Raw genomic sequence first — 26,568 nt, forward strand, 5'->3', positions numbered from 1 at the left:
GAGGCACACTAAATCCACCTTCTGAGTTTTAATAACATCCTTTATCAATTTTCTCTTGTCTCTATCATTTTGCCCCCTTACACTCCACGAAAGAATTCGAAGCCTCGTCTAACACACTCCGGATGACCCCGATCTCCTCCTAACCCACCATAATTTACTGAACATTCAAGTTTCTTCAACTCTTGGTCAAATCTAGAGGATCTCTATCATTTCTTTTTTTTTTTTCCACTTAAACTTTCAAATCGGTCTCTTTTTTCCCTTATTCTCTTAAGAAGTTTAAGAATCTCACTTTCAAAACCCTTAGTGGGCATTCCCAAACATTGACAAAAATTTGCCTAACAACTGTACCTCCACGACTCCACATCCCCTCCCTTTTCCTCAACCCTTTCATCCCCCCCCCCCCCCTCCTTTAACGGGAAAGACCCGCCATCAACCTTCTCAAAAACCCTGTCTTCCGCCAAACACACACTCAAAGGATTTACAAACAGCTCCCCATCATTTTCCTTCAAAAAGACAACAACATCATGATCCTCCTCTACCTCAATCAAAGCCCCCTCCACCCCAGAGAAAGGAGAAGAAGAGTCTCGTCCCTCCCAAACGCAAACAAAAAAAGACGCAAAGAAGGAGTACCTGGACGCTTCCTCCATAAGGCACGCATCCGTTGAAGAAAAACTACCTGAAACCCCTTTTACCTCTTCAATGCCCATCTCGTCGACCAAAAATTCTTTTGCAAACCACCCCTTTGAACACAATGGACAAAATGAAGCCCTACCCTTATTTAAAGGCTCCTCCGAGAAGGCCCGATCTGGATTCGAAGCCCGAATCACTTCATTACTGGGCTGCCCCGCTTTCCAAAAAGAGTTGGGCCCATTCCTCTCGATTTCCTTTAAAGCATAGCCCAGTCCATCCCTTAAATGGTTTGAAGGGCCGTCACAAGAAGCCTGCTCCGCGCCTCTGCTGGGCTACCCCTCCTCCCAACACGACTTGGGCCTACTCCTCTCACTTTCCTTAAAAGCCCAGCCCATTCTAGAACTTAAATGAAATGAAGGGCCTTCACAACCCAAGCCTGTATTCCCTTAGGCCTGAACCTCCTCACAAACAGGCTTGCAACCAAACATCGCCGCAAACCCCCTTTTCTTACTTAAGCCCACCCTTCTACTCTCCTTTTCTCCATCCCCCATACCAAAGCCTAAAAGACCATCATCTAAACCTGCCGTCCTGTCTCCATCACCCTTCTCTTCCCCCCTATTCTTTCTGACTATACCTGCCCCGTCAACCTCTGCTGCATACCACAACTCATTCCCCATTCCACCGCTGGTCCCCGCGTGTGAGCCCACATCCCACTCTTCCCTAACCTTTTCCCTCTCTCTTCCTTTCAGTTATTCATCGACATCACTGCAAAAATCCATGGCAGCACCTCCCACCACAACTAGACTGCATAACAAAAAGAATTCACCACTAAATGCAATGTACCTGGAAAAACTTCCCCCCCTCCCCCCTTCACCAAAATTCTGGCCCATTGAAGCTGAGAAATTTTTTTTTGTTTCTTCATCCACCTCAACAAAACCTCCACAGCAGTCACCAATTTTTTTAAACACTTCTCCACTCCAACAATGAAGCGGGAGTCCCACCACCCTCACCCACACTTCTTTTGCTTGGCTTCCTAAGCGCAAGCAACCCGCCTCCTCACTCCATCTCTCTAAGTGTAGCAATTTATCCTTATAGCGGCATGTCCGCCTCTATAACGCTCTTTTTGCCTCTTCATCTTCAAACTCTAACAGAAAGAAAGCTCCTCCTAGCTTCATAACTTTAACGCATTTTTTAAGATTCCAGAAGTGCTCCTCCCATTTCCTAAACGAAACCATCTCCGTCTCCACCACTGACCCGACACCCCACCTACCAACTAAGCACCGATCTAGCACTTCCTCCCTACCCCTTAACTCTCTCCCTCCAACCTGAAGCCAAAACGCATCTCTTGGCCTTCTAGTCGGCTCCTTAGCCACATCCACAAAAGTCTTCTTCTCTCCCTCCACCAATCTTCCAAGACTCTTCTCGTCCTTGCCCTTTAATATCATCGACTTCATCTTTGATTCAACTCGGAAAGCCGATGCTTCATTCTTTGCTTCAGCTTGAGTAACTGCCCCCAGAGCCAGTAATTTCTCAGCGAGAATGGCCCATCCCCCTAGCAAACCCTTTCCTTCAGGGAAAACTAAGCAAAATCTCTTGGTCTCTAAATCAACAACAGAACATAAAATGTATCTCCCCGTCCTGTTCACATGCCTATCCAGCTTGAACTTTCTTCCCTTTTCCTCCCAGACTTTTACCATTCTTTCTTCCTTCTCCTCCCTACAGCATTCTTCAAATCCTTCCAACAGGTTTCTTAAGCTTAAAACTCCAAACCGGATCCAAGAGGAGAGACCTTTACTTCTCTCCACAATGGTACCTTTAAGCTTCCCCGGGACTTCCTCTACCGAAACTTCAAACGACTTCAACTCTATCGCAACCCAATACTTTCCCCTTCTCATCTTATCACCACTATTTGATCTTGGGTTAATTTTTGGGTCTTAGATCGATTTCTTAGGTGGATTTTTAGGAAGAGATATATTCTTTCAAGACACAAATACTAGTAAAAGGACCTAATTGAGAATAGCCCCTTCCTGGAGGCCTTCTACACTAACATATGGATAAAGTTGACTTGAATGGATACTAAACTCAAACAAAGCAAAAACTCCTCAAGAATATCCTCTTCATGGAGGCCTTCTACACCAACATATGAATAAAGTTGACTTGAATGGATACTAAACTCAAACAAAGCAAAAACCCTCTTCTATAATTTTATAGTAGCATCTTTGAGTTTCTTTCAAACCTACAAAATTGGATAGGGTAGGGTGGGTTTCTTTTGTGTGTTTGTTTTGGGGGATTCGGGGTGGCTTTTTGGTGGGTATCGTATGTTTATGGAAAATTCAAGCAATAGATGGTTTGATCATGGTAGAGGGGCAATTGTTGACTTTTGGGTCAAATTGGTCCCTTTTAGTCGAGAAATATGCATTTTGGGCCTGTTTTGAAACAATTGTTTAAAGTAGCTATTTTTTTACGTGCAGAAGCCCCATAATTATGTTTTATTTTTTATTTTTTAAATTAGTTTGAGGTTATATTTGGAAAATGAAGCTTCTGTGGAAATCTAAAAAAGAAAGAAATCATTGCTTCAAAATGCAGTTTTTGAATTTATGCTTAAGCCACTGTTTCAAGATGCAATTTCTAAATTTATGCTGGAGTCATGGTGTTTAGATGTAGTTTCTTTCCTTTTTAGATTTTTGAAACTGTATTTTTCAACTGTCGGTTATAACTAATTTAGAAAGAAAAAAAAATAATAATAAAAGGCTCTTACATGGCAAAAAAAAAAAAAAAAGAAGGGTTACCTTGATCAATTGTTTCAAAAGAAGCTCAAAATGTTTTGTTGGCCAAAAGAGCCAATTTGATTCAAAATTCACAATTGCATTGCAATCCTAAGAGAAAGGGGTAAAACAGTTTCTTTGCAGCAGGCCAAAAGAGCCAATTTGATTCAAAATTCACAATTACATTGCACCTAAGAAAAAGGGGTAAAACAATTTCTTTGTAGATTAAGAAATTAACACCTAAAAAGGAGCTGTCAAATTAAACCTTCTTGGTGTAAATTCCATTTACTCCTAAGAATCCAAAAGCATACATTGATTGTTTGTTTCTTGCTAAATTCATTAGATAACAAGTAATGAGCACTTCAAAAACCATCAAACTTGATGACCACCAAAACCCAAAAGTAAACTTGAGAAGGGAGATGTGTCTTGAGGTGTAAGCAATCAATGTTTGTAAGACAAAAAGACAGTTCCATGAAAAAAATTGCATTCAACAGTGGGGTAATACACCCTACTTTTGCATATATTTTTTTGATGGGCAAACAAGATATGTTAAACAGTGCCTATAAAATTGGAGCACATCTTATGTAAACATAGGGTATACAAGATGCACTTTATGAACAAATTAAAAAAAAAAAGAAAAAAGGAAGCAGCACCTGGGCTAAAGCTTCAAAACTAAAGACACACTACCTACAGTTTAGGAAAAAATCAGATTATGTTCAATTCTTCATTCCCAACAGGTTTAGACCATCTCAACATGGATTCGATGAGGTTCTCTTTCAACTTTTGGTTAGGAAGGTCTTCCTCATTGTAGATCTGGTTATTACACTCTTGCCACATGCAACAAAACAAGCAAAAAAGAGTCAGTCACCAAACTTTCTTCCATTTGTTATCCCTGGCCCGAACCTTCCATCCCAATAAGAGATCTTTCGAGATTCGTAGCTTCTTGGCAATCATAATTTTGCTATCAAGAGTATCTAGACTTGACCAGCTCCCCAAACTCCACTTTCAATCACATGTTTTTGAATATCTGAAATGAGACTTTCAATACCCTAAGAATTGAGCAAGATAGGGGAATGATTTGGCATTGGCCTTGGTAGTAGCCGCTAAGATACAAAAGAATCATGTTCCACCCAATCGCCTGAGAACAGAAAGCAATCAAGACATGATATGGACAGGCCATCTTGCCCTCTGCTCCAAGGAAATGGCTCCTCCTAGTGGCAGTGGGTCCACCAATTCAAACACCTCTATTTTTATTTTATTTTTTTGATAGATAAAAAGGAAGATATATTAGAAAGGGCTTCCAAAAAAGCAGCCCAAGGTATACAAAAAGTACACAGCTACCACTAGCCTCCACAATAGAAGATGTTAGCTTTTTGCAATTTCTCTTTTCAACTGGATAGTGAATCATACTCTACTTAAACACCAAGGCTCGTCCCAAAAGCCTTAAGAGTCCAACTCCTTCCCCACCTTCTTCTCTCCTTTCTTCTCAATAGACCATAAGTCTCTGACCACCCAAATGAAACAATTATTGCAATTTCTAAATGGACAAGATGGAAAATATGACCATACATTTGAACCCAACCACTCTAAAACTCAAGAATCCTACATTAGCAAAATCCCTGTTGTTAAGCCCTAAGCATCAAAAGAAACCCATTCTAATCTCCAACTTAACATTCCTCGACTTCTCACTATCCCAATGGTCATAGAGCTCATTTTGGTTTCTTGTAAACAAACTAAATCTACACAAAGGATTTGATCACTTTCCGCTTATTCAGAATATGCATCTCCATTTAGTGGCCTCATCCATAAGCCATTATTCAAGCATTCTTGGTTTTTTTTGCCCTGAATTTCCATGATAATTAACATGGCTGAATAGATAAAAAATTTTAAAGGCGTTTCTCGGGCGCGCCTTAGGGCGAGGTGGGGGCAAAACGCTTTGAGGCATAAGAAATAAAACGCGGCTCCTGAAAAGCGTACACCTTTTCCAGTGAGGCGTGATTGAGGCACGCTTTGATCGCGCTTTTTACGCTCCAAGAAGAAGGCGTACGCTTTGTGGGAGCTGATGTGGCCATGAACAAAAATTAAAAAAAAAAAACACTAGGTAATCCTTGAAACCCGAGTCCCGATTGAAAACTTTGGCAAACACAAATTGGGAGAAAAGCTCAAAATGAAACCCTACCTTAAGCGGCGATGAAGTGCTCAACCTCAAGCGACGACCAACCGCAATGCATCTTCTCCGATGACGATCCCTTTGATTCATCTCCAGGTATGTCGCGAACTCGCGAGCTCCCTCTCTTCGTCTCCCATGCTTTCCCCTATTTTCATCTCTTCATCTCTTTCCCCCTCTCGGCTTCATCTCCCATGGTTTTCTCCCTCTTCGTCTCTCTCGGCAATCGACACAGAGGCTCCTCTCTCTCTCTCTGGTAGTCGGCTCTTCATCAATTTTTTTATTTATTTATCAAATTAACTCTGCCTCTTCATCCAATATATATGTATATATATTTAAATAATTTTGACCAAGCTCTCAGCTAGTAAGCTGTTTCTTCCTTCATCCATTTTTATTTTTTAAATATTCTAGTAAATTGGTTTAAATATTCTCCTTAAATTTTTTTTTTTTTTTTGGTTTAATTTTAATTTTCACCCAAATTTTATTTATTTCATTATTAAATTCCAATTAAAATTTATGTGTATAATTTTTAAATTCCTCTAAAAAAAATTGGTTTTTTTAAATTTAAACCAATTAAATTTTATATTTAATTTTTAAATTCCTTTCAATTATGTCTTGTTAATATTTTTTAGTCAATTATATTGTTATATAGAAATTTGAATATTATTATTGGTGTTTTTTTTTAGAATGAGTTCCTCTTATTCGAAAAATTCAAGAAAAGATTTTGTGGAAGTATGTTATTGAAGTTTCCGGGGAGCAATATTTAAGATGTAAATTTTGCAATCAAAGATGCATGGGAGAGGTGAATAGACTCAAGCATCACTTAGTCGGAACTCATCATGGTATGAAACCATGCAACAAAGTTAGTGAAGATGCTAGATTGGAATGCAAAGAGGCATTGACCAATTTTAAGGATAAAAAAACGAAAAGAAATGAATTGCTCCAAGAAATTGGTATGGGTCCAACTTCAATGCATGAGAGTGCCTTGTCTAAAACAATAGAGACATTAGGGAGTGGGAGTGGGGAACCTATTCCTAGGGGGCCCATGGATAAATTTACCACTTCACAACCTAGACAAAGTACTTTGAATTCAAAGTGGAAGCAAGAAGAAAGGAAGTGTGTAGAAAAATTGGTAGGTTTATGTATTCAAAAATGTCTCCCATTCAACACTGTGAATGATCCTTATTGGTTTCATAAGCTGAAGGATCTTTTCCCTTTGCTGTTCAGAATTACAACCCATAATTCCGTTGTAGTGGCTGATCTTTGGGGGAGACAAGGAGGTGGTGGTGGGGGTTGGGAGGTGCACTTTAGAAGATCCTTCCAAGATTGGGAATTGGAGGAGGTGACTCGTTTTTTGGAGACAAGGAGGTGGTGGTGGGGGTTGGGAGGTGCACTTTAGAAGATCCTTCCAAGATTGGGAATTGGAGGAGGTGACTCGTTTTTTGGATCATATTTCTGTAGTAAAGGTTCAAGAAGGATAGGATTCTTTAGTCTGGAAGATTGAGAGGAAGGGAAAATTTAATGTTAAATCTTATTATAGGTCTTTAAAAGATGAGAATAACCCCTTATTTCCAGCCAAAGAGGTTTGGGGTTCGTATGCCCTTTTTAGAACTCGCTTTTTTGCTTGGGAAGCAGTTTGGGGTAAAATTTCTACTGTAGATATGTTAATGAGGAGGGGTTGGTCTATGGTTAATAGGTGCAGTCTTTGGAAAGAGAATGAGGAATCGGCGGACCACATCCTAATTCATTGTGGTAAGACAAGGGAGCTTTGGACTTTGTTGCTTTCTTCTTTTGGGGTGGTGTGGGTGTTCCCGACTTTAGTGAGAAATCTGCTTCTAGAATGGAAAATTAAGGGCCTAGGGAAGAAAAGGAGAGCGGTTTTGAGATTGACACCTATTTGTCTATTTTGGTGCATTTGGGGAGAACGAAACCGAAGAACGTTCCAAGAGGAAGAGATGTCAGATACTTGCTTGAGGAACCTCTTTTTTCGGTCTCTTCTTGAGTGGTCTCAACAGTTTCTGGACTTGGACTATCTCTCTTTTCTGAACTTTTTGGGTGATTGGCTTGTTGGCTAGCTTTTTCCTCTCTAGGTTTTTTCTTTCTTTTGTTGCTTTGTTTTTGGCTTTCTTTGTATACTGCCTGTGTACGTAGGGAGCGCCCCCCGTTCTGGCATGTTTTATTCTATTTCTCTTTGTCTATCAAAAAAAAAAAATTGGGTCCAGGTTTAAGCCTCCATCTATGCACGAATTGAGGACATGAATTCTTAAAGAAGAGGTGAATGACCTAAGTATCATTATGGAAGATCACAAAAAGCTTGGAAACAATATGGATGTTCAATTATGTCAGATGGTTGGACAGATGGAAAGAGTAGGTGTCTTATCAATTTTTTGGTGAATTGTCCTATTGACACTTGGTTTATGAAATCAATTGGTGTTTCTAATACAATAAAAAATGGGAAATTGATGTTCAAATATCTTAATGAGGTGGTTGAAGAAATTGGAGAGGAGAATGTTGTGCAAATCATCACTGATAATGCCTTTAATTATGTGAATGCTAGAATGAGGCTTATGGAAAGAAAAGATTGTGGTGGACTCCTTGTGCTGCTCATTGTATTGATTGGATGTTGGAGGATATTGGAAAGCTAATTGTTCATGCTACTACACTTTCTCGAGCTAGGCAAGTAGTGAAGTTCATATATGGACGTACTTGGATTCTTAGCTTGATGAGAACATTTACAAAAAATCATGAACTTCTTCGTCCAGCAATTACACGGTTTGCTACTGCATTTCTTACTCTCCAAAGTCTTTATAAGCAAAAGCAAGCTCTTATTGCAATGTTCTCCTCAGAAAAATGGTGTTCAAGCACATGGGCTAAAAAGGTAAAAGGTGTGAAAACTCGAAGTATAGTGTTGTTTGATCCAAATTTTTTGCCTCATGTTGCTTTTTGCATAAAGACCACTATTCCATTAGTTAGTGTCTTGAGAGAGGTTGATTCAAAGGAAAGACCAGCCATGAGTTATATTTATGAGTTGATGGATTCAACAAAGGAGAAGATTGCATTTAATTGTCGGGGTGTGGAGAGAAAATATGGCCCAATTTGGAGAAAAATTGATGCAAGATGGACTCCGCAACTTCATCGACCTTTACATACAGTAGGTTATTATCTTAATCCTCTATTGCGGTATGGAGATAAGTTCTCTAATGTTGATCAGGTGAGGAAGGGATTATTTGAATGCATGGATAGGATGTTGGATTATCAAGAATGTTTAAAAACTGACATTCAGTTGGACTCTTATGACCAAGCAATGGGTGAATTTGGGAGTTGTATTGCAATCGATTCTCGAACATTAAGAAGTCCTACAAGTTGGTGGATGCGTTTTGGGGGTTCAACACCGGAGTTGCAAAAGTTTACTATTCGAGTCCTTAGCCTTACTTGTAGTGCTTCGGGATGTGAAAGAAATTGGAGCACATTTGAATCGGTAATACTTCTATTTTTATAAATTTTTATACATATATTTCTATTTCAATGTTAGAGAACTTTATTTCATTTTAACACATAAATTTGTTTCTTTTATTATTTGTAGATCCATACAAAAAAAAAAATAGACTTGAACATCAAAGGTTGAATGCTCTAGTGTATGTAAGGTACAACACTAGATTGAGAGAGCGAAGTTTACAAAGGAAACAAAATGTTGATCCGATTTTGGTAGAGGAGATTGATTCGGATGTTGACAAAGAAGATCCCCTCCTCCCGCTTGATCTTTGTTGGCTTCAAGATAATGAGTTATTCAGTGTTGATGCTATTAGAGTTGTGTCATCCAACTCCCAAGAGACTCAAGCATCATCGGATCACATGGTTTCTTCACATTCTTACAAAAGGAAACATAATGAAGTGCCAAGTACTCAAAAATTGAAGTCATAAATTTGATTAAATTTAATAAAAAAAACTTATAATATTTACTCCTAATTAATACTTTATGTTAGGTATAAGTGGAGGCAAAGGCAAAGGCAAAGAGAAGGAGTTGAATTTGACACCAATTGATGAAGATGAAGATTTACATGAAATGGGGATACATGATAGTGGACATTTTCCTACTATTGATACATTGGATGAGGATGATGATGACCTTGGAGAGGAGGATTTAAGTTGAAACAATTTACTCTAGTTGTTATTTCATGACTTAGTTATGGATTTTTTTGTAAAAGTTTAGAACTATTATTATGGTTGACTCTATTTTCTATTTCATAACTTAGTTATGGCTTTTTGTTAAAGTTTGAAACTATTAGTATAGTTAAATCTAGAATCTATTTTATGACTTTGTTATGGTTTTTTGTGAAAGTAGGGAACTAGTATGTTTTTTTTTTTTTTTTTTTTTTTATGATTCTAATGAATTGTTTTCATATTTTTATTTATGCTATTTTATATATTTTAAAATAATAATTAATTATATAATGTGAGGCTCAAAAAGCTTACGCCTCAACGCCTTGAGGCTTACACCTCGCCTCACGAACACAAAAACGCCTCGCCTTACGCTTTCGCCTTTAAAAACTTTGGAATAGATTTATGAGTTCCCTATCCTTGAATTGATTTTTACTCTCTCTAGCTTCAATTTCCAATAGGATTCCCAAGATATCATTTTCATGGCCTTTTGGATATTCCCTCACATTTTTGCAGAGCCAAAGGAACTTTTGTTTACCCAGGGGAGTGGCTTTAAAACATATTTCCTGTTCCCCTTCAACAATGATAGAGGCGTTTGAGAATTTTCCACCAAGGAGTGAGAGAATATTAGTAAAGATTCCCTTGAACAAGCTTCCTGAAACACAGCATCATCACTCTTTGTTCTTGAAACAGGGTTAGGATCATTATTTGGATTTCTATAAATTGCCCATCCTTGAGATCATTTGCAATGAAATTGAAGTTAGCCAAGATTTATCCACCACCCTGAACTTCATTCTAATAGGCTGTTGCTCCTTTTCCTCATAATTCCATTGAGAGTCTCCCATCTTAGAAAGAGAAGAAGCCTGAGAAACATCCCTTAGCATTTCCAAATCCTCTGATAAGGAAGGCAGTCTTGGTCGTGAAGCTTCATTTGATAGATCAAGAGGCAAGCCTCACAATCCTGAGCTTCAATTTCTTCACATAAAAGTCTCCACTAACCTAGGATAACTCCAACTACTTGAAGACCCCATTTCACAATGTGTAGGAGACGGGTTTAGGTCCACAATCCATTGTAGATTCTTGGAAATTGCTTTTTGACATAGAAGCAATTGAACTGGAACTTATCCTCAATCAAACCCTAACCCCCACCACCATCTCCTCCTCCTCCTCCTCCTCTTTAAACCATTCTGAAAGCCCACTTCCATTCTCAATTACTTGTGGGCCCAGGATGTACTGGACACTTCTTTAAAAGATCCAGCTATTCTATTCTAGCCCAACATCAAAAGAGCATCCTTCTCGTTGCAGCCCACTTACTATTCACCTCCTCAAATCTTTTGGGCTCACCCAACTCTCTAATACAACTGCATCCAAGACTCTTAGAACACTGCAGGCCAACAACCTCCTGCTTCTGGCCTAATTACCACAATTGCTAGTGACTTTCCCTTACAAGCCCAAACAACCATCCTTACCTGAGTGGCACATGCAATCCCCATTTTCTTCTGCCCACTAGCATGCTTCATTGAAAAACTTTTGAGAGGACATTGGATTCTATCTACCATCAGAGTCCAAGGGAAGGCTGTAGAAGCCATAGCTTCTCTGCTACACTCCTTTTTAGACATGTTTCATTCTTTGGACCCACCCCCATCTTCCACATGAATCACGGCGTGAGTCTAACTTCACTTCAACTTCAACCTCAAGACTCCCTTTCTCTTTTTAAAGAACACCTGATGGAGCTCTCAATACCACCAATATCTTCAAAGGTGAATACCACACTAAGTTTTCCCATGGGATAGAAAAGGATGCAAGACCTGTCACCACCTTTAACTTAGCACCTCCCTGCCATTGTTTATTTATTTATTTATTATTATTATTATTATTTTTATTTTTAACTAAGATTCCCAGGCACGACAAATACCGGTGAAGGTTTGTTTCTTCATCCACTGCTATGAAGCCTCACATGCATCTCCACTTCCTTAAAAAACTTACTCTCACAATTGCACCAGCAAGCCTAGCTATTTCACCCTTGATTCTTTTCTCTGAATGTTCAAGCTAGAGCATCCCACCGTGTGCACCACCTATCCAAGATGAACTAGTTTCATTTGAAAACAAAGCCTCCCTTTTTCAAGACTTTTTGTGCTACCTATAGGGATGATAACTAAAAAATGAACAAGGAGTCAATCAGTGCTGCCACTTTCCCTGCTACATAGAACTTCCAATGAAGGTTTGCCCGTTGTTCCACATCGGTCATAACTGGTGCAGAGGCACTCTTAACTTCCTACCTGTTCACCAAACAACAGTTGAGGACTTTCACCTTAGGGGGATGCTCAACATTTGCTGCCTACAATAACAGTGCATCCCCTACCCTCTTTGGATTTGTCTTGAAAGTCTGCAAAGTTGAATTCTTCTAAGACAAAGACAAAGGAAGAAGCCCTTCTTGGACTGTTCTACTTAACCTTCCCTTCTTTTTCACTATTGCCACCCACTATTACCAAGTCTTTGATCTTTGAAGCCATTGTTTCCCTCTTAAAGGGCCAAAGTCTGTTGGAAACATTACAAAGTATCTTCTAGCATCCTCAGACATGATTGAATCCCTGAGATACCTTTTGGCTTATTCTGTTGCATCTCTTCCTTAAAATGTCTCTGTTGTCTTTCAGCTCTTCTTGGAACCACTTTTTCGCCTTCCACAAGCAACAACATCCCCTTTACCTCATTCCTCAACCTTGACTTCAACATGCTCCTTAGCACCACTTGTGAGAAGCTCAAAGTATTTTGAATCCACATAGACCACTTTTCTTCTTGTCATCTCGGATCTTTTATGCTAAGGAGTTAGACCATAGAAGCTATTTTCTTTGGTGATTGACTCTTATTGTTGTAAATATGACACCTATAAGGAGAAATGATATGATACTTTTCCTTTGAGGCACGTCTCTTGTATTTATCTCTTCATAATCTACTTCCAATAAAAGATCTTTAAAATGGAAGTATGAGAAGGCCAAACAAGCTTGGAGAAAGGAAAAAGGAATAAGGCTGATCCGATGGGAAAGGGCCATAAATAGCTTTGAATAAAGAATTGCAAGAGAAAGTAATACTCAACTATATTCTAGTATCTTAAATAATGAGACTGATGCAAAGCATGTTTAGAAGAGAAGGAAAAATTGGGCTTCTTTGGAATTTTCTTTGCGTTGAAAATATTAGTCTATAGTTGTGAAGGTTTTGTCTTAGTTTTTCATCCAAGACATTTCATCATCTGCAGGCCCAAGAAGGTTTCTGTTTCATCATACATTGGGTCGATTTCAGAGTGAGGAGGTACCTTGTTTCATTCTATATAAGTTTTTTTTATTCTATGAGATCAAGAAGTTGCTTGTATTAATCCATGTTGCATAAACTTCCACTGAAATTTGTTTATCCAGGTTTTTGAAGGGTTTTTTTTTTTTTTTTTTTTTTTTCATTTTACATGCCAAAGTGGGGGTGTATCTTCCTTGTATAAGATGTATGGTCTTACCTTACTCTATCAGATCATGAAGAAATTTTGGTTGCATTTTACATGTGCCAGATAATCTTCAAAAACTTGTTTATCACACAAAATCTAAAATCTGAGGTGCCAGGTTCTGTGTGGATTGTTGTTAAAGAATTCATCTTATATTTTTTAGCATTTTCAGCTTTAATTTTATGCAAAACTATCTGTGCAGGCACAGTTTGTAAGAGCTGAGAAAAATGTAAAAGAGTTGAATCTTTCTGTTGACTTAATGAAGAATGAGAGCAGAAAACTTCTTGAAAGAGCAGCTCTTGCTGAAAAGGATATGAAATGTGGCCATAATGAGCTCATGTAAAAGTGATTTTAAGCTTCTTGATGTTGTGCTTAAGTGATGTTACATGTCTCTATCTCATTATTCCAAGTGATCTGTAGGAACACTGGAAGTCAACTCAAGCGCCTTGCTAAAACAGTTTTCAAAGTTGAAGCCCAAGCTGCAGGTAATTTATAACTGAATCTTGTTTTCTTTTTTCAGTTTTTCTTTTCTTTTCTTTTCTTTTTGGTTGTAGGACCCTTGAACTGTCTGTTCAAGGATTATTCATCCATGCATTAGCTGTGAATTGTGCTTTCATTAACTCTGTTAACCTTATCAATTCTTTCACTTTTATGGTTGGCAGTTTCAATAATAGGAATAGAAAAGGATGTTTCTTTACAGGATTGGAGGATGGAGATTTTGGAATGAATATTTTTCTTTGGTAACCAAAATGTCATAAGAGAAGATAGAATAGGGTTTTTCTTCCTATGGTCACCTTGTCTGCTTCACTTTTTAACTACTGAAACAGACCCCAAAAGAAAAATTATGAGAATCTGGATGAGACTAGATCCAGAGATATGTCTATATTGTTCTGTATGAAATGTTGTTCCTCAAGCTTGTCTCTACTATAAAACACAATTTAATAAAATAGAGCAAGAAAGGTGCTATAAAATTACTGCCTCAGGTCATTTTAATAAAATAAATTTCCTTGCGGAATTCCGCTCTCTTAGGGAAATGGTTGTGGAGGTATCCCAGGGAGGGTTCAGCGCTGTGGCATCAGGTCATTTTAAGCATTTATGGATCACACTCTAATGGTTGGGACGTCAACACTGTTGTTAGATGGTCACATCGTTGTCCTTGGAAGGCTATTGCACAAGTTTTCTAAGATTTTTCCAAGTTTACTCGGTTCTTGGTAGGAGATGGGGAAAGAATTCGATTCTGGGAAGACTTGTGGTGGGGGGATCAACCTATGGGGGTCCGTTATCCAAGGCTACTTAGAGTAGTAATGGATAAAAATATTCCTATTTCTTCAATTCTCGGATCCACTCGACCCTTCTCTTGGAACTTCAACTTCCGCCGTAACCTTTCCGATTCCGAGATAGAAGATTTAGAGAGTCTCATGCGGTCTCTTGATCTTATACATTTATCACCTTCGGTTCCAGATAAGAGATCTTGGTCTTTATCTTCTTCAGGACTTTTCACAGTCAAATCTTTCTTTCTTGCCTTATCCCAAAGATCTGGTTTGCCTTCAGATTTCCCTTCCAAATTAGTCTGGAATTCTCAAGTCCCCTTCAAAATCAAGTCCTTTGTCTGGTTAGTGGCTCACAAGAAGGTAAATACTAATGACATGCTACAGTTGAGAAGACCCTACAAAGCACTTAGTCCCAACATTTGTATGTTGTGCATGAAGCAGGGAGAAACAGTAGATCATCTTTTTCTTCATTGCCCTCTGACGATGGGGTTGTGGTACAGACTATTTCAGTTAACAAAGATAGATTGGGTCCCTCCTAGGAGCATCCGAGACATGCTTTCTACCAATTTTAATGGGTTTGGATCTTCTAAGAGAGGGATTGTATTATGGCAAGCTGCGTGCATCGCTTTATTATGGGTGGTGTGGCGGGAAAGAAATGCAAGGATCTTTGAGGATAAAACAAGGAATTCAGAGAACCTTTGGGACATGATTCACTTCCTTGCTTCTCTATGGGCTTTTTGTTCTAAGGTTTTTAAGGGGATTCCCCTTAATGTGATATTCCTTGATTGGTTAGCGGCGTGCAACTCCATTGGGGTGGCCTAATTCATAGCAGTTGCCTGTATCTATCTTGTATTTTCTCGCTTTTGTTTCATTGTAAATTTGTTTTTCTTTGGTGGGAGGATTCCTCATCCTTCTCTTGTACTTTCCTTTTTATCAATATATGCCTTTGTCGTTTCCAATCAAAAAAAAAAAAAAATTACTGCCTCAGCAAGTTTTAAGATTTGCCTTTCAGTGGGTTACTAAATTAGAGTGCTGTGGCAAAGCACCTTAATTTTTATTTATTTATTTAATTTTTTGATATGTAACCTTTTTCTTTTCTTTCACCCTGATGGGATTTGGACCTAGAACTTCCCACATCCCTGCCCCAACCTTTTTACCATTTGAGCCAGGCCTTGAGGCCATTAAATTAGAGGGCTTGGAAAAAGACCTGAATTGTTTGGTGGCCCAAATTCTGACCATGAGTTTTTTTGTTGCATTTGTTGGTGTGTGTATGTGTGTATAGGGATTTAGGTTTGTTTATTGTTGGAGGGAGGACCAGTTGTACTTCTTTGGAAATTTTATTTCATCAATGCAGTGATAATACATTTTGTAGATTTAATGGATGGGCTGCGAGAAACTCCTGGTAGGGAGGCTTTAAAACTAAGATCAGAGGTAAGTCTGACACTGTTCTATCCTAGGAAATTTTTTGTTCTTTCTCAAAGCTTTCTACAATTCTCAATAATGCTTTTATTGAAGTGGATCTCTATCTTCTTTCTCGTGTTTTAATCAGGTTGCTTCTATGGCATCACTTTTGAAGCAGCAGAGGATAGCTCTGGACAAAAGGATAATGAAGATTTCTGAATTAGGGGTTCCTGTTTGATAAACTACGAAAGATCCTATGGGGATTCAACTGGGTTATTATTTTTTTCATGTCCTTCTATCTTCTTCTATGGGTGCGTGCCAGGAAGAGTAGTTATGTAATAAGAGGGAATTTCACTTGTTTTCTAGTATTTGACATACTAGTAGCCACATTGATTATGGTAATACTTGGTTCAACCTGTAAGCTTCTTCATTATTGAGAATTTTTCTTGCGGCCGCCAGGAGAGGCTCTAAATTGTCTTACGAGTGCCCCCACCCTCTTTCTATAACTTAGTGCAGGAAAACGTGAAATCTTGTTGTTTTCTTTGGAAATTTGATTGGTTTGGTGGAGTGATATGTCCAAGTTGGTTCTTGCTAATTAAGCTATTGTTTTGGATTGGGGAGTTTGCTGCCAAGATTGGATTGTAAATTGGAAATTAATAGAACTTATGGCCATCTAAGTTCTGGGTTGTGACATTGTTGGAAAAGATGGGGTTGGATGGAAATGGATTGATTGGATTGGATTCTTTATTTCTACAATTAGATTTTTTTGTATTCGTTAATGGGCTGCCTTATTTTTATTTTTATTTTTTATTTTGAAGTTCACATGGTCTAACACACAAGGAGACGTCTCTTCTTCCTATGTATTTTTGGGTGATGGAGTTGAGTTGCTTTGAACTTAGGGCTGGTGAGACCTTGTGGTAGGGAGAAAAGGCAATCAGCAGATATTTCACAGTTGTTTGCTAATGATTCCCTGTGAGGAAAAAGGTAAACACCTGCGTACCTAAAATAGATCCCATTGTACTTTGAACCAGGTTCATGCTGAACAGGAGAGTTTATCTGGGAAGAAATGAAATCGCCAATATGGTATGGATATGAAAAGTGGTAGGGTTACTTAGGTCTTTCACCAAAAGCTTTAATAACCAGGGAGTTGGATGGGGTGGAATTGCCTAGTCCGCATGGAAATTTATAGAGATTGTTTCTTCAAAGAGATGTTCTCTAAGTCCTAGTATTAAGCCTTTAGCAGCCCTTTCCCACATGGGAGGGCTAAGGGCTCACTTTTTGGGGAGCTATCTTGGGGAAAATCACTTATTGGATGGGTTAAATTCAAGGGTGATGGATCCAGGAATCATTAGCTACCATGTAGAATTTGCTTGAAATTTATGGTCCCTGCTCTTCTCATTCTTTGAAGTTTTCATGTGTGCTGCCTTCAAGGGACAACTGAAAAATATTCTCATCTAATTATTTCATGTGAAATGGGAGTGGAAGATTTGTAAGGGAATGGGGGCAGTCAATTGCAAAATGTATGACTATCATAAGGTGCAAAGCCCAAAATTGACAATTGCAATATGCCGACCACAATGTGGGAAATAAAAATGATCAAACTAGCAATATAACCATTAAATCCTATTTACAGTGTGGTACTGCTGGAATCTTAGGAGGAATGACACAGAAGAAGAGGGCATAGCCCAGGGCCAAATAACGAAAAAATAGTTTCCTTCAAAAACCTAGAGGATGTGCATCAAGCAATCCCCTCCCTTCATTGGGACATTACTTCATGAGTCTGCTTTTGTCCATAACCTGTTAAATCTATTTTCTCATCTGCGTGAAGAGCTCAGATGGGGGTTTCCCAGTTCCTCCTGTGCTACCAAATGAGGCGAAGCCACCACTTCCTTGTGGGTTGCTAAAAGCCCCAAATCCGCCACCTGTATGGGTTTCCAATGAGCATAAACAGAACACAGAGAAGATCTTCAACAAAAACTTAAGCCCCACCCCACCCTTCCTATAAAGAATAACAAGATGTAAGAATCTACCTGTGGCTCCAGCAAAACCCCCACTGGTTGGGGCAGCCCCAGAAAATCCACCACCTGCAGAAGCCAGACCAGCAAACCCACCACCAGTAGATGCAACACCAGCAAATCCACCTCCAGCAGCAGCATTTGAAAAACCACCAGCAGAGTGGCCTCCAGCAAACCCACCAGTGAAACTACTGGCAGAAGCAAAACCTGCGCCTGGTAGACCAGCACCAAACTGTCTCGATTGCCCAAAAGCACCAAGAACTGATCCCAGTGCTTGCTGTCCAGCTCCAATCTGTGCAAGCTGGCCAAACCCACTTCTCGCAGGAGCTTGTGCAGTGATCCCGGCATTAATGCTTCCAGAGAATGCTCCCAAATTTGTTGACTGAGGTGGTTGAGAAGGCTGTGGTGACTGGAAGTTGAAGGATGCGGGGCGGAACAGCTCCCCACTAGGAACCGTCATTGTAAATGGAGTGCTTGCAGGATTTGTTCCTGCATTCACAAATTGACCACCAAATGGACCACCAAATGGAGTTGGTTTGGCAGCCATTGGATTAGGAGAGGATCCAAGCCCAAATGCCCCAAGGTTTCCCAAACTAAGTTCAGTTGCTTGACTTGTCTCGGGTGCTTCCTCCTCCATCTCATCCTCCTGGGTTACTGTAACATCCAGGCTCTCATTCTTACTGCCAGCAGCACTTCCAGAAATCAAGGGGTGTGCTTGTAACGCACCATCAGCAGGCAACTGTTCTGGTTTGGCATTCATTGTTGTCACATTGGATGCATGACTTGCTAAACTGTTGAAACTGGGCAGATTTCCAGATGCCAATCCAGTGGAAGATTCAATTTTTGATGCAGATGGCACTGAAGGTTCAAGCTTCAAACTAAACTCTCTTGTGGGAGTCTTGGATTGCTGAGGTGGAACTTGTGAAGCAGAATTCACATCTGATTTTGAACTAAATTTCCCCAAAGGAGATTGAAGTGATGTTTGAAGAGAAGCTGAAGTTAAATTTAAGGAGGTGGATGGAGATGGAACCAGTGTTTCTTGGGCCTGAGAAGAGAAGGATCTCAAAGAAAGAAATGGAGACGAAGAAGCTGATGATGAAGATTGAGAAAACAAAGATTGATTGGCATCTTCAATGGATTTAGAATTGGCAAACAATTGGCTAGATGACACAGCAGCTGATGAGGTTGGTACAGTGGATGGCATGGGTAACGAAGATTGGGAAACTGCTGAGGACTCGATCACTGAAGATGATGATGGAACCAAAAATGGACTTGAGAGTGCAGGAGAAGGTGGCACTTCTTCACAAGACTGGCCTTTGCTTTTTGCAATATCGAACTGGAAAACTTTTCCAGGCAAGCTAGGTGCTGGCTGGACAGCAGATATGGGAGAGAATGGAGAGACTCCAGACTGAGAAAATGAGCTTCCAGGAGACACAGGTTTCTGTTTCACACTTCCAATAGTTGGCTTTGCAAGCACAGTTCCTTTACCATTTGAATTTGACATCTCATTTGGTTTCTTAGTTAATGGCAGCGTCCGTGCTGGTAAACTAGTGGAGATTATAGGTGTTTGAGGCAGGTGACTTTCAGACAGCAGAGTAGATTTTGTTTCATTGATTGAAACTGCATCAGACTTCTCAACAAAGGTCACCCCACTGCTTGATCTCTCATTAATCAAATTGCAAGTTTCCGTTGCATTACTTTGATCTACAACAGGTGATGACTGAGGTGCTGACAGCGATGAGAATGCTGAAAGGTTGTTTCCTGGTAATGCATGAGGTGTAGGAGATCTAGACCCCAAAGATTGTGATGGTCCTGAAGGGTCATTGGCCCATCTGAACAAAGACGTTGATGGGCTATAAGATGCCTGTTTTGCAGATATCTCATGAATTCCTGCAGAAAATATATAACGGAGTGATGATATTAGCAAATGTTTCTTAGTTAGCTTAGGGCATATCTTTTTTAATAGGCTAGTAATCTTATGGTAGATAAATGAACACAGATATTATTCATTTTGTTCCAAGTATGGTCACCTTTGTTTCTAGATGGATACAAGAAGGCTGAAGGAGTTGTATTATTGTTCGAGTAAGCAAAGGCTGATCCCTCCAGCTTATGAGGACTAAATTGTCGCTTATCCACAGAGAAGGATGGTTTGTTAACACCCACCTTCTGGTGTTCTTCCAAAACCATCCTTTTCACAATTGTTTTTGGAGGCTCAAAATTTGCCCAACTCTGCATTGAGGTTCACAGAAAAAATATAAGCAACAGTGACTATTTATAGAACACATATCACAACATTGAATAACAAGCAAAAGGTGCCCTAGAAATACTTCATTCAGATCATGTGTGCATATGTACATATAAAATGTGAAAGGAAATTTGCTGTTACATAAACTAGTCAAGAAGCATTAATTGATGACAAACACTACTCCAATTGGTAAGATGTGCACCTTGCATATAAAAGGTGGAATAGACATCTACGCACACTATGGCAGTGCATTTGTATAATCTGTTGCAAAGTAGATACAAATATATTGATCTTATAAATTTCAAAAATTAAAAATCACCATTAGTCATTTCCCCAGTCTGACCCAAAGAGTTTCCAATGGCAGTAAGAAACTTTCAACCTGACCTATAATATCATATACCATCACACTACATGGTATTATAGAATTTCATGTAAAACAAAAACATTAGTTGCATGAGGAAGATGATTCACTGGAATGTTGGAGAAATAGTTTTCATGAGTTCCACTGGCTATATGTAACAAATAAACTTATTGGAGGCTATCATTCATTGAGACAGGAAAAAGGATATTGTTAAAATAAAAGCTAAAATTAGGTTGTGCTTATATGATAGTGTTGACCTAGGCATCTCAATTGTAAAGGAACAAGCTTGACCCATCCATAGGAAATTTCTGCGGACCTTAAATGATAAAATAAAAAACATCCATGTGGTTCCATATGCCAATTGAAATTTTATTCTCTTTTCCCGCACGCTATAGAATCCAGCCTCATTATTTTGGTTAGTTAGTCCCTTGTGACGAAACCATATTTAAACCTAACGGTTTCTGGTGAATTGGCATAATGCCCCATTTCAGGCATTTCCCCAGCAAACTTTCCTAGTTAGAGGAAGAGCTCATCATAACTTTATGATGGGTGCCCTCATTATAATCTCTTGTTTATTAATCTCTTCTGTGTACTGTTCTAGCCAGTTTTGCACTATAGAATTTACACAATAAAAAGAATGGAATGCAGGAAGGGGCTCTGTAGATAACAAGGAATAAAAGAAAAACCAAATTGATGAATTGCTTTGCTAGATTCATAGGGGTTTTCTGAGCATATATTAGGAAAATGTTTGGCCCATATGACAGATATATTGGTCATTGACAACTGAATTGCACTATAAAACAGAGCAACAATCTGAGAGAATATAAAATAACATGCAGAAAGTGGCCTCCATATTGAATAGGAAAACAAAAGAACAGGAGTAATACAAGGAAATATTACCTGGCCCAGTGAGTCTCTCCGCCTCCTAACAGTTTCTGGTTCATAACTCTTTAAAGCACTTAATTGGTTTCTCCTAGACTGATCTTTATTTGCAGAACTTGAAGAAACTAGGAAATTCTTCATTGATGGGGTATCACTAGTGTTTGATATAGTCGGAGAGCTGACAGAGGCACTATCATATGGAATCCCAATTGCTTCAAACAACTCTTTTTTTACATTCTGCTTTTTCACAGTAGAATCAATGCTCAGCATAGTCATCTGTTTTGAGAGACATTCAGAAAGTTGCTCTGCAGCTGCTAATTGTGAATTCATTGTGTTATGTAAACTATGCAGGGACTGCATGTGTCTGCAAAATAATATCTTCACTTTAAGTAGATTAAAAAGAAAATCTGACTACCTGTTTTCATAAATTAAAAATGAGTGCATCTAGTCCAACACTATTATTTTCCTTCTGATGAGATCTCAAGACCATATTAGTTTCTACAAAACAAACTACCTCAGCTAACAGATTCTAAGGAACACCTAACCCCCTTCACAGTAGGAGTGCATAAATGTATTAATGATGTTCATGTTAAGACTCAGGAGGAGAAGAGGATGGATTAGCATATATTGCTAGATATAATGGTCAACTATTTCAATTTCTCATACCTTGAAGGACCAGATCTACTTTGAAGAGCTCTCCGACCCACATGATTGCCACCATTTTCACCAAATTTATTAAGTTCAATGGCATTGAAATGCCTCTCTAATTCAATCAGCTGATTTGTCAGATCCTGGAAGAAGAGAGGGATAAAAAGGTTTTGCTGAATCTCAATTTTTTGAATCTTGGTTAGAAGAAATTCATGATTAATTACAAGAACAGCCGATCAAACCTGGTTTATTTTTAATATATTTCGTCGCTTCAGTTCTAGCTCAGAAGCCAACTTCTGCCGACTCCAGAGGTCCCAATATCTGCTATCAGTGGCTTGCTTAACAATGCCTTGCATGTATACTTTCCTTGCCAAAACTGAAAACCAGTTGCATCATATTATCTGGTGAATTGAAACAAAATAACAAGCATTTTTCTTGTAAGAATTCTAATATCATTGTAGACATGGTCATCAAGTTTCACGTCAATTTTCAGTGGCTTACAGATGTCCCGCCCACTGTATTCACAACAGAAACTGTATACAAGCATGTAATATTAAGTACCTTTCTTTTGCCTATTGAGTCTTGATAAAACATCTCAACGAGGTTCAAATCAACATAATCTGATCTCAGAGGAATTAATATGAGACAGAAGCCTTAAGCTCAACTCTGATGGGTACTTAATGAGAAATCTAGGCCAGTTGACAATTAGCGGCCTCTTTCAAGATCATACAAGCAGGATAAATTAAGGTTTTGAGTTGGTCATTAAAACAGAAAATTCTTGTGCTTCTGGAGGGTTTGAAAGACTTATAATTACGAATGCCTCTACCATCCTGGAGGAGGGGGACTCAAATAAATTTCTTTCTTGGGTTTCTCTGGGAGAAGACTCTTATGAAGATACGATCCTTGTGTGCAGAAGATAGTGGAGCTGTCTAGAATTGTGGATAGCCATTCACCTTGGACTCCTAGATCAGCTAAAAAGGGAATCCAATAGACTGCCCACCTTGAGTCCAAAGGCATCTGAAGCATTCAACTTTCTAGGGGGGCATATTTTCATCTTCCTCTTTTATATTCTTCTCTTCTTTATATTCTGCCTCATGTTTTCTTCTATGCTTAAGGATATCTCATCATTCCTTGTAAATTTTCCTCCTGTATATATGATAGTATTCCTCTTCCTCATTAAAAAAAAAAGTATCTCACAGGGTCCAACAGCAAGTCCTAATTTTTATTCGCTTGGTTTCCTTGTATGTGGGTATCACAGCAAGCAAATTAAAGAAATAAAATGAGATTCCTCAAGAGATGAAATTCAATGGAAAATTGGTATGAGTGAAGTTTGAGAGGGAGCAGGTTTTCAAAAGCATTGAGGACTATCTTGGTTTCATAGCTGCTAAGAGTCTAGACTAGCATTATTTAGGCCCAATGTCCCAGATATGAACATTAGCCAAATTTATGGCTGAAATCTTTGAGTCCAAAATTAATTTTAGGCAACATATGGAGTTGCAGCTTTTTAAACCCATCCAGTGAATATCCAAGCAAAAAATTCTCCAATCAATTAAGTGTATGACTTGATCAATCAGGGAGAAAAATCTCCTCTGCTCAATTGGAGACCACCTTGTTGATCTTTAGACCCAACAACTGAACAGAAACTAAGAAAATGAGCTACATTTCATAGATCCCTTCAAATGAGAAGTACATTATATAAACACTGCCTAGCAAATGATGGTGCGACCCTAAAATAGGAAGTATACAAGGAACCACTAAGCAAAAGGGAAAAAACAAAAATCCTGTATACTCTGAGGGAACTGTTTTTGGTGTCCCCTCTTTTCTTTATATACAACTTTTCTTTACTTATCCAAAAAAAAAAATTCACATTCTCCATCAAATCCATCCACCATAAAAACATAGATTTGAGGAGAGCTTTTCAACACCAACTCTGAATGTCCCAACCCACCAAAAAATTTTCAACTTCCATCCTTCCAAAGGCAGCAAAATGAGCATAAAAAACCACTCTCCTCACTTTGTACTCAGCCAAAAGGACAACCATCGCAATTAGATAAAGTTTCCTTAATTGTGCAGGAAGAGCAGGAAGGACCTAGTAACAAGCAACAAAGACTGTATGCTAGCCCTGAAGATGGTGAATCATAGGACTTCACTGAAGAGCAACATTCTTAGAAATATTCCCTAGAATTCCTTCTTCCATCAAGTATCACAAATTAGATCAGTTACAAGAACAGTTTCACCAATTCCAACTCTCATTCATGAAGACTCTCAAGAGTCTTATTAAAACCTTACATTCGGATTGTAGAGAGCATTAAGTACTTATGACATCTGAATATCGTCAAACTTTAGATAAACTTGACTAGATTAGGCTTACTTGACTAGATTAGGCTTCCTTTGTTTTCCATATTTAAATCATTGCAATCTCTATATAAATGAATCCACCCGTTCTCAAAGCAAAGGAAAGTAATCAAGATTCTGTTCATGTAAATGAACCATTTACAAATTGCATAATACCTTGCACTGTCTTGTCAAGCAGATGATGAATCTCCCCATGCTGTTGATCAATTATACTCTACAAATCAAGAAATAATAAAAAATTCAAATTTCGGTAAAAATAACAGGACATGAGAAAATGAAGAGCATTTGCCCCTACAACCAAAATCACCAAATAAAAATAATCAAGCTACAAAAACACCATTAAGAAAAATATGAACAGCATGTCATATATAATATCTCAAACACAAGGAGTACAAGAACACATTGGAGTTTTTATTTTATTTTTGGAAGCAACATTTAAATATAAGTATGACAACCTGTAGTCAGAACTGGATGTAACAAGTCTAATTATTGTTCTTAGGCTTTGATCACCCAGAAGTTTAGAGGCATTGTACAGTTAATTATTATTATTTAAGAACTAAAGTTCTTCTACCAGGATAACCAGTATAGTCATCTATCCTACCAGAACGTCCCTCAAATTAGAAAAGTTAAGGTACATGTGTTGAGTATTTATTTTTTTTTGATAATGTTTTCAATACTAGACCAGCCATGAAACCAGATAAGCTACCAGATCATAGTTCAATGGTTATTTCTAGTGGTTGAACTGCAGTCAACTCATGATGTTAGCATGACATCATAAATATAAAATTTATATGTTATTAAAATTAAAAATAGTTATAAGAAGTTAAAATTATATATAAATAGTTTAAAAACTTAAAAATATGTCATTCTTTTATCTTTAACATACCATATTAAATCATGATAAGGATAAAATGTAAAATTTTATTAAATAACAAAATTATAATATTTAATTATTAAAAAGATATATCATATATCAAAGGATGAAATACAATTTTATTTGTTATTTTAATTTCATTAACTTCATATTATATCATTTTCTTATTCGCATTTCATTAGCTTTACAACTTTATCATTTTGTTATTTGGTTTTGGGCCTTTGGCACAAATGCATGTCTAAATAGTCAAATATATTTATTGTAAGCAATTAATATATATATATATATATATATATATATAAAGAGTTTGGCTTAGTGCTAACCTAACCTCACTTCTTTTAGGGAGGGCCCAGGTTTGAGCCCTCCTTTCACCCTTTCATGGATTTCTTGGGGAAACAGAAACAGGGACAAAAAGGTCATACCATCAGTCTGGTCATCTGGTTCTCCAGTTGAACAAAAAAAACAGGGAGAAAAAGGTCAAACCACCAGTCCAGTCAACCAGTTCTCCGGTCTGATCAACTGGGCAACTGCTTCAGTACTAATCCAAAGCTAAAAATAACTTAATAAGTGAACCAAAATGGAGCTGTGACCAGTAGGCAGTTCAACTGGTCCGGTTGGCCAATTTGGTCCAGTTTAAAAAACATTGGTTTCTGGATAACTAGGGCACTTCAGCAGCAATAACGAGTATATCATTTTATCTATTGGCCTAATTAAAAAAAAATGAATCTACCATGTTTTTCCTTACAAGAGCAACATATTGAGGAGATTCGAATGATGGAAGCGACAATATAACAAGATGTGACTTGGCATCAGTTACTTTGGTCCTAAAGATGAGAACCATTATCCAATTACCATGGGATAAGAGAGATTTGACTAAACCTTATTCCTTAATGTTCATTCTCATAGATTTCTAAGTGGGCAACCCAGACATAAGGGAGCTTCTTTTCAACATTCTTCCTTAGGACTTCATCCTAGCTTCGAAATTGGGTTGTAGAGTGATGTTTTAAGGCCATTGTCTTCTCTCTATTATCATTTTGGGCTAATCACCTTTATTCTTTTTTGATAAGTAAGAAAATGTATTAAAAAAAGTGCAAGAGTATACAAGTCATATACAAGTAAAACAAGCAAAAAGTAGAAAGGAGGGTGCAAAAAAATACTTTCTCCCTCACCCCATGCCTAACCACTCTATGAAATCAATCAAATTCGTATATCCCCCACCTATATACACCCTAACCTACATAGAGAAATTGTTTAGGAATAAACTTTTGAGCCTTTGATTCAATAATTCCTCACTATTAAAAATCTCCTA

General features: G+C 38.2%; 2 protein-coding genes across 3 annotated transcripts in view; one reads left to right on the plus strand and one right to left on the minus strand.

Annotated features, from left to right (window-relative positions):
* The window catches only part of LOC117915750 (RGS1-HXK1-interacting protein 1), a 37,451-nt gene extending 20,999 nt beyond the window's left edge, over positions 1-16,452 (plus strand). The window contains exons 4-8 of the mRNA XM_034831430.1: positions 12,974-13,026; positions 13,410-13,546; positions 13,628-13,692; positions 15,851-15,909; positions 16,028-16,452. Coding sequence (XP_034687321.1) covers positions 12,974-13,026; positions 13,410-13,546; positions 13,628-13,692; positions 15,851-15,909; positions 16,028-16,117 — 404 coding nt within the window. The 3' untranslated portion in view covers positions 16,118-16,452. The remainder of the gene's footprint in view (positions 1-12,973; positions 13,027-13,409; positions 13,547-13,627; positions 13,693-15,850; positions 15,910-16,027) is intronic.
* Positions 16,453-17,390: 938 nt separating this feature from the next.
* Positions 17,391-26,568, minus strand: part of LOC117915748 (nuclear pore complex protein NUP214) — a 43,587-nt gene continuing 34,409 nt past the window's right edge. For both annotated transcript variants that reach the window (XM_034831428.1, XM_034831429.1), the window contains 7 exons: positions 24,542-24,599; positions 22,273-22,406; positions 22,049-22,173; positions 21,401-21,746; positions 19,925-20,123; positions 17,910-19,784; positions 17,391-17,801 (listed from right to left, as the gene is read on the minus strand). In XM_034831428.1, the coding sequence (XP_034687319.1) occupies positions 17,686-17,801; positions 17,910-19,784; positions 19,925-20,123; positions 21,401-21,746; positions 22,049-22,173; positions 22,273-22,406; positions 24,542-24,599 (2,853 nt within the window). In that variant the 3' untranslated portion in view covers positions 17,391-17,685. The remainder of the gene's footprint in view (positions 17,802-17,909; positions 19,785-19,924; positions 20,124-21,400; positions 21,747-22,048; positions 22,174-22,272; positions 22,407-24,541; positions 24,600-26,568) is intronic.

Source organism: Vitis riparia, chromosome 6, assembly GCF_004353265.1.
Source record: "Vitis riparia cultivar Riparia Gloire de Montpellier isolate 1030 chromosome 6, EGFV_Vit.rip_1.0, whole genome shotgun sequence".
Lineage (NCBI taxonomy): Eukaryota > Viridiplantae > Streptophyta > Magnoliopsida > Vitales > Vitaceae > Vitis > Vitis riparia.